General features: G+C 36.7%; 1 protein-coding gene across 1 annotated transcript; it reads right to left on the bottom strand.

Annotated features, from left to right (window-relative positions):
- Window positions 1–519: 519 nt before the first annotated feature.
- Window positions 520–4508, bottom strand: LOC131055217 (pentatricopeptide repeat-containing protein At3g16610). The gene is made up of 2 exons (XM_059216800.1): window positions 1435–4508; window positions 520–977 (listed from the first exon to the last, which is right to left on the bottom strand). The coding sequence occupies exon 1, from the start codon at window positions 4086–4088 to the stop codon at window positions 1809–1811; it is 2280 nt and encodes a 759-aa protein (XP_059072783.1). The 5' UTR covers window positions 4089–4508; the 3' UTR covers window positions 520–977; window positions 1435–1808.
- Between the last annotated feature and the right edge of the window lie 3710 nt (window positions 4509–8218).

The raw sequence follows: 8218 nt of genomic DNA, 5'->3' as shown, positions 1-8218 counted from the left end.
ACAAGGCTAGATTGGTTGCAAAGGTATATTCTTAGGTTGAGAAAATTCATTATCCAATTTTTTTTTTATCTTTAGTTTCTAAGCCAACATTTATGTGATTCATATTATCTATTACAACACTCTTTGATCTTGAGATTGAATAAATAGATATAAAGAGAAATTTCCTTGTGATTTGAAGGAAGAAGTCAACATGACATTTCCAAATAGTCTCCTAAAATGTAATACAAATTCTAAGACTTTGAATTGATACATCTATTATACAATGGATAGTGATGGATTCTCTATTATTGCACATGCATTGATTATATATATATATATAACTTTGGTTTGGCCAATACAAGTATGTGAACTCAATGTTGGAGAGATTCAAGATGAAAAAGTATATACCATTATATTAATTCATAAATATATTACATTATAATTATTAAAGAAAAATGTTGTTTTTATAATGATTAAGGTAAGATGACTACATACAATAAATGCCAGAAAAATTAAAATCTAAAACAGTTTTTTGTATTCCATGTTTCTTAATGCAATCTGCATGTCACGTGAACTCTTTTATGCTTATCTCAGCTGGTAAAGATGGTATTCCTCATTTACCAAATTCATGATCTGAACTAGGTTCAAATGTTGAATGCATCGCATTGTAGCTGTAAAACACGAACGTAATGCCTTAAGTCAACTTCACGACCATAAACCAAATAATTTTCAGAAACATTTTACTAGGTCATACAATTGATCTCAATGCCATTTTGTGCACTTCGTCTTACAGTGAATTGGAACAAAGAAATGAATTTATCCTGAAGGGGCAGCGTAGTTGGTTAAGCGCTTTGGATTCATTCCATATAGGTCCCAAGATCGATTCTCTCTGCCACGATTAAATTGGTGTGGGGCTTGTTCAGGCCTCGCCTCAGCTCGACTCCTCTTCTCCAAAAACCTGACAAAAATGGTTGAGATCGCTGGACTAAGTTGCAGACCTACACGACAAACCGCATGGTTGGAGATACCACTGGTTACCCAAGAACAAAAACAAAAAAATTGCAGTTACACAGGATGACAAGCTCTGGCAGTGCTACATTTGACTTACAGATTTGCACATTTTATTCTGAGTTCCAACAGAGATTTGTCTGTAATAAAACTAGAATCTGTAGATTCCTTATACATGCCTAGGTGTTCGGCATTTTTTAATTGAGAATACAATCTTTAAGAACCAGAATTGGTTATCTATTTTGTTTTTTTACATTTTTAACAGACAGAAGCTGAACCATTTAAAGTTTTTTGATTTCAATAAAATATTCACAGATATGAAAGACACATATGACAAAGCCTCTGGATTCTCAGCAAGATCTGATACTCTTAACAATATCTCAATAGGCATTTTGATGATTAGAAAGCATCATAGTTTCAGAAAACCATTTCCCACCAGAGTAATACCTGCTTTCTTCAGAGCAGAGGAAAGTTGCCCATAAGCATACGGTTATTATATACAGCAAGCTTAGCGGGCATACTGTTTTAGTCTACCAATAATCCCCAAAAGTTATAACTAACCTTCCATCCTGGAAATCACCACAACTACATCTTCCATCTATAACGGTTGGCATCTCTCTAAACATTTTTTTACACAGTAGTCTTGGAGATGAATTTGATGGTAAAGTGGCAATTCTCACAGACTCGAAGGCTTTCGATAGACCACCATAGTAGTGCAATGGCATAAGTTCGTGAGCCAGAATGCAATCATCAGTTCTCTGTGTGGTTGACAATAATTTGATCCTTCTGTTCTTCTCCACCTCGTGTAGCACAATGTTGTCTCAGGCACATTCCTCAGCACCATCACCTGCGATTAAATTCTCTCCAATGTCTTCAATGATATTTGGTGTTTGTGCATGCAATTTGTTTCCTGAACGAAAAACATGCACCTGTTTATCGACTTCAATCCAACTGTACCCCGGCATCTTTTTAATGCTCCTGTTTTTCATCATGCGTCGGACATTTTCAGCATCTTCCCATCTACCAGCTGCCAAATAGATGTTTGACATTAGAACATAATTCGCCCCATTATTTGGGTCCAGTTCATAAAGGTGTCCTGCCGCACGTTCTCCTATCTCTACATTTTTATGTATTCCACACGCACCAAGCAAACATCTCCACAGGCTTGCAGCATGATGCATTTCCATTTTATGTATAAAGTCTTCTGCCTTGTTAAGAAGACCAGCCCGGCCTAGAAGATCAACCATGAAAACATAGTGTTCCATTGAAGGCGTGATGTGATAAAATTCAGTCATGCTATCAAAATATTGTTGACCCTCATCCACTAGGCCTGCATGACAGCAAGCACACAAAATAGAGACAAACGTCACGTCGCTTGGGGTCGTCCCGAATTGTTGCATTTGTTCAAATATTTGAAGGGCTTCCTTGCCACGTCCATGAATGGCATATCCAGAAATCATTACATTCCAGGACACCAGGTTCCGTTGATGCATTTTGTCAAATAAGTCGCGTGCCTTGTCTAAATTCCCACATTTTGCATACATGTCTATAAGGGCATTCTCAACAAGCACAGAAGGTAGAAACCCACTTCTAATTATAGTTTCATGAAACAACATTCCTTGTTCCATATCTGCTAAATTAGCGCACGCTGATAAAGCAGTGGCGAAGGCTTTTGAATCTGGTTGTACGCCTGCCAATTGCATTTGTCCGAATAGATTCAGGGCTTCCTCACTTTGCCCATTCTGTGCACATCCTGAAATCAAAGCTGTCCAGCTTACAACATTTGGGTTGGGCATTTTTTGGAAAAGTTCATAAGCTTCCTCACTATGCCTCTTTTTGGCATAAGCTGAGATCATAGCATTCCAAGAAATATTATCAGGGTGAGGCATCATTTGAAACATACTATAGGCTTCAGTAACACACCCATTCTGGGCATATCCTATAATGATTGCATTCCATGCTGTAACATTGCGCTCAGGCATTTCCCAAAAGAGCTTCACAGCTTCATCAAGATATCCATTCTGCACATATCCTGAAATCATTACATTCCATGAGATAGTATCTCTCTCCGGAATTTTTAGGAAGAGATCAAAAGCTTTTTCAACATATCCATTCTGTGCATACCCTGCAATCAGAGCATTCCAAGCGACGACTCCGTGTTGTTGCATTTTGTCAAATATATACTGCGCTCTTGCTAAACAACCACATTTTGCATACATGTCTATAAGGCCACTTTGCACAAATAGGTCAGTATGAAATCCACAACTAATTATAAATTCATGAATCTCTATACCGTGCTCCAGAGCAGCCAACTGGGCACAAGCTGGAAGAACGCTGGCAAACGTAAAATGATTGGGTTGCAGACCTGATTGCTGCATTTCGCGAAATAGAGTCACAGCTTCCTGTGCAGGACCATGCTTGGAATAAGCGGAAACCATAGCAGTCCATGAATGTACATCTCGTTCAGGCATTTTATCAAACACATAGCGTGCAAAATCTATCCTCCCACATTTAGCATACATATCTACAAGACCACTCTGGACAAAGACATCGGCCTGAAATCCACATCTGATTACATGTCCATGAATTTTCATACCCTGATGCAGATCTGCTGAGACAGCACATGCTGGGATAACGCTTGCCAAGGTAAATTCATTGGGTTGGATACCTGCTATTTGCATTTGGTGGAACATTTCAAATGTCTCCTGCGCAAGCCCGTGTTTGGAATAAGTTGCAACCATTACAGTCCATGAGCAAACATCTCGTTGAGGCATTTCGTCGAACACTTGGCGAGCATCCTCCAAACTCCCACACTTTGTATACATGTTAACCATGGTATTTCTTAAAAACATGTCAGGTTTGAATCCCATCCGATCCATGTGCTGGTGGACTAATTTCCCCCCTGCCAAGAACTTTTTTCCAGTGCAGAGGCGCAACAGAGAAGCATACGTTGAAGGTTTTAAGCAATTGTCCATGCCATTCAAAAGTTGCAGCGCCTCCCTCAATCTTCCCTGTTTGCATAGCGTGCCCAAATCCATTGGAAAGCCACTGTTGGTATTGTTGTTTCCACCAATTAATGGCTGAACAACTCTTCTTCTCATGATTATGTGGCCAATCCATATATAAATATGTACACAAACAGCACGCAGCCCAAATTACATAATCCCAAAGCTCAAGCAGACAAAACCGTTGCCCGGAAGCTACATAAGTTTCATTTCCTTCTCCCCTTTCCATGGAGACTTTCATCCATCCCTCCCTACAATTCCTAACACAATCGAATCGTTAACAGCTTTTAAGTTCCCTGCAGCAAGATGAGATTTTGAAGGCGAACTGCTAATGGCAGTTTAACAAGCTTTCTGCGTGGAATTTCGTCTAGCGAGATTTGATGTTTATTGATGCGAACTCTTGTGGAGTACGAGTTAGAGTTCTATGAGGCTGGGTTTCTGCAGTGGAGCTTCCTTCAAAAAAAATAGAGTCAAGAGTCTTATGAATTTTGTAGCGTTGTTCAGTTTAAAAATTTAAGTTCTTAACTTTAGGGAAGCTGGTGGTCTCATGAATACATAGCTTTGTCTTTTATTCTCTTTGAAGTGATAAAAATAAGTTAAAAAAATTATCTTCCCTCTCAAATAGAAGCTTAAGCCCTCTCATGGTACAGCGCCTTTAGAATGAAAAATTAAGAAAATGGGAGCTTCTATTTTTGAGATTTGAGATGTTATATTGAGATGTTTTAGGGGTTTGGAAATTTTCTTATTATTATTATTATTATTTTTTAATCTAGGCTATTTTCGTGATCCAAATTTGAGGTGAGTTGGTGAGGTAGGGCACTCCCCTAAAACATCCCAAACACATGCTCTTTTACAATATATGAGGGGTACTCCACCCAAGATTCATGCATAGCATAACAAAAAAAAATTGCATATAAATTGCAAGAATCTAATAACTAATTTTCTATTATTTCAATATAATGAAATGCCACTATTCAAAAATTGCAATGATTAGCCTCATTGTTTTTACCAATTCCTCAAGAAAATTACAACTCAATTCTCAAATGAAGGAAAATTCTTCTCAACTTCAAATTATCACTCTACTTTGAATGATCCACACCACTATAGATGATCCACTCAACCTTGGATCAACTCTCGATGATCCACTTAACTCTGGATCAACTCTCAATGATCACTCAACTTTGGATACTTAAACCTCTATCCCAAGCCCCTATTTATAGTTCTCGCATGCCTCTTGCAATTCTCACATCCCCTCTAAGAGAGAAACACATGGAAATCAAGAAATGCAACACATAGCCAATATATGATGACCTTTTAACTTCCCCAGGAGGCCACCTAAAGAGGTGTCTTTTCAATTTTCCCAAGTAGGTGCCTAAAGGTGTCTTTTCTAGTTTTTATATAACCATTCAATAAATATGAGTGCATGACTCTTCCCCTTCCTTGTTCCCATGTCCAAAAGGGTATTTTTATTATTTTAGCATTTAAATGAAAAAAGGTGTCCCCTCTTGAAAATTACAATTGCCTTTACACATAGGCCACAAATATTGAATATTTTCAACCTAGGGTATGCCCCATTGGACACTTTCCTAGGTACCTGAAGACCCATAGATGCTTGCATTCATTATTATTCACCTATCCTTAACTAAAATTTAAAATAAAAATATTTTTTGAACGATGTAGGATTGCCTTACACCCTTAGATGCTTCTGCATCAGTTGGGGTGAGGCTAATTCCTAGGGTCAATGAGGGTGGGTTGCGAGAACACAACCAACAAGAAAATTCAACCCATGAGAGTTGAACCTTGGACCTACATGAGAACAATTCAAAGTCTTAGCACAACCATACCAATCATTAGATGTTATGTCCCTAACCCTATAGCGTGTATTGTGTTATGAGTAGTCGGTTTGTGGCTACCTTAAATATTAAATAAGTTACATAATAATTTTTATAATCATATATAGGTATTTAGGTCATCCTAGGAGTCATATGTAAGTATTTAGGTTGACCAAGGTGATATATTAGCCATAAGTATGGTATATATAGGAGGTATAGGCTAGTCATAAGGATCATGTTGAGTATTGAGTTGTTATTGAGAGCTATTAGAGGTATCCCTCTCGAAGTGGATTAGGAGGTTGCCCCCTCGAAGTGGCATATTATTATCAAGTATTTAGGTTTACCAAGGTGATATATTAGGCATAAGTATGGTATGTATAGGAGGTATAGGCTAGTCATTGGGATCATGTTGAGTATTGAGTTGTTATTGAGAACTATTAGAGGTATCCCTCTCGAAGTGGATTAGGAGGTTGCCCCCTCAAAGTGGCATATTATTATCAAGTATTTGTAGCACCTTCTTCTTCTTCTTCTTCTTCTTCTTCATCTTCAATATGTTTTTAAGAAATTCTTCAAAAATTTGGAAGAAATTCGCTTAAATATAGGAGATATAATGTTTACAAAAAATTAGGGCATAAACCTAATTCTACAATAACTCTCTCAAGTTTGTGTAATGCCCCTCCTTGACTCATCTTTCCTTTATTGCATTGGTAGACTTTATGGACGTAGTTTAGACTCTTTGATGATGTTGAAGTATATGTTGTTGTATAGACATTGGTGTTGTGCAGGGATGCAAATACTAGACATCAACTCCACGTAGCTTCACAGGTTTGAGCATGTCTCTAATCCCAATGGCAAGATGATCGGAGGTGACATGAGGTTATATCACACTCTAGGCTTAATTGGTACCTTGTCAGTTTTGGTGTCTTGGCTAGAGTTGCTTTGTTAGACATGTATGTGGTATTTTATTTTAATCCTATGATGGGATGCTTTGTGGAGTTGTGGATTATTAATTAATTGATTTATATAGTTTATTAATATTAAATTAAATTAATAATTGGTTTTGGTATTTATATAAATATATTTAATTATTGAAAGTATTAAATATTCATGTTATTTTGTGGGATTATATTTAATTGAGTAATTATATTATTTAGACATTTGATCTATTTAATTTAATGGCTATCAATTTATTTTTATGATTTACCCTTTTACTTATTTATTTTATTGTTTATTTACTTACCCTCTTTTACTATTGGCTTTTGGGAGTTGTATTTTGGAGATTAATATTATTTTATAATATTTTATCTCGATGTGTGTGAATGGTCGGTAAGTTTTTTTTATATTTTTCATTATTTTGATTTTGGGGTTGATTTTAAATATGGAGTTTGGAGATTTTCGGGAGGTTCTTTTTTTGGAGAATTCTTGATCTTTTGGAAATGAATTTTTAATTTGGAGTATGGAGTTTTCTACGAATGCTTGAAGACTAGGTTTGGCTTTTGGCTTGGGATTGAGGTTGTGATTATGTGGAAAGGATTGATCGGTTGTGGATTTGGCTTGGTTGTGTCAGTTCTTCTGCAACTTTTCTTGTTCATTTCTTCATTTTCGGGTAGGTTATTTTGAAGCCATCTCTATGCATTTGATTTAAGAAAATATTGTTTGCACTATGTTTGTGGGAAGGGATTATATGATTGTTGTGGTTTTATTTCTTGTATTTGGAGTGCTGGTAATTTGGAGATTTCGGGATTTATTTTGACATGAATTGGCTCTGAGGAATTTTTTTCCCCTTCCTTGTTTTGTTGTTGTAAGAGAGGATTGTGTTCGTTGTCTTTGGAAGGATATTTTAGTAGGGAGCTTGTGTTTCATGTTCCCATTTTTGAGTTGCCAGGAATGTGATTTTGTGTAGTGTTGAGCAATATATGTCTTGATATGGTTTATTTATCTTTCGTTATATGTTGTATTCTTGTCCTTGGTTGCAAAACACCCTCGTGAGCTTTTGTTTGGTGTCGAAATTAGTTTCCAAGTCATTTTTGAACTCAATCATTTTGTTATGTTTTGCATCTGAATCGTATTTGACTTTTCGTCTTATATGTGCTACTTTGGTGATTAAGCATGCCAAACTATCTTGTAAATGTGCTATTTTTTGGCCAAATGCACTACACCAGTTAGTGTATGCGCTACTCTGTTTAGTAAATGCACCATTATGTTGTGTAAATGTGCTAGGTCGGTCTGTGTAAGAATTGTTCTTTCTGGCAAATTCGTCGTTCCATATTGTATACATGCTAAAATACTCTATAAAAGTACTAAAGTTTCGTGTAGATGTGTCATAGTTCTGTGTATAGGCGTTGTTCTGTCGATTTGTCTTATCAGTTGATTTTTTTTCTTAGTTGATTTTGA

This window comes from Cryptomeria japonica, chromosome 2 (genome assembly GCF_030272615.1).
Source record: "Cryptomeria japonica chromosome 2, Sugi_1.0, whole genome shotgun sequence".
NCBI classification, from domain to species: domain Eukaryota; kingdom Viridiplantae; phylum Streptophyta; class Pinopsida; order Cupressales; family Cupressaceae; genus Cryptomeria; species Cryptomeria japonica.
This window is presented reverse-complemented; position numbering and strand designations above follow the sequence as displayed.

Excerpts from the sequence above, each read along its gene's own strand:
- LOC131055217 (XM_059216800.1), bottom strand. The coding sequence starts at position 4,088 with ATGAGAAGAAGAGTTGTTCAGCCATTAATTGGTGGAAACAACAATACC.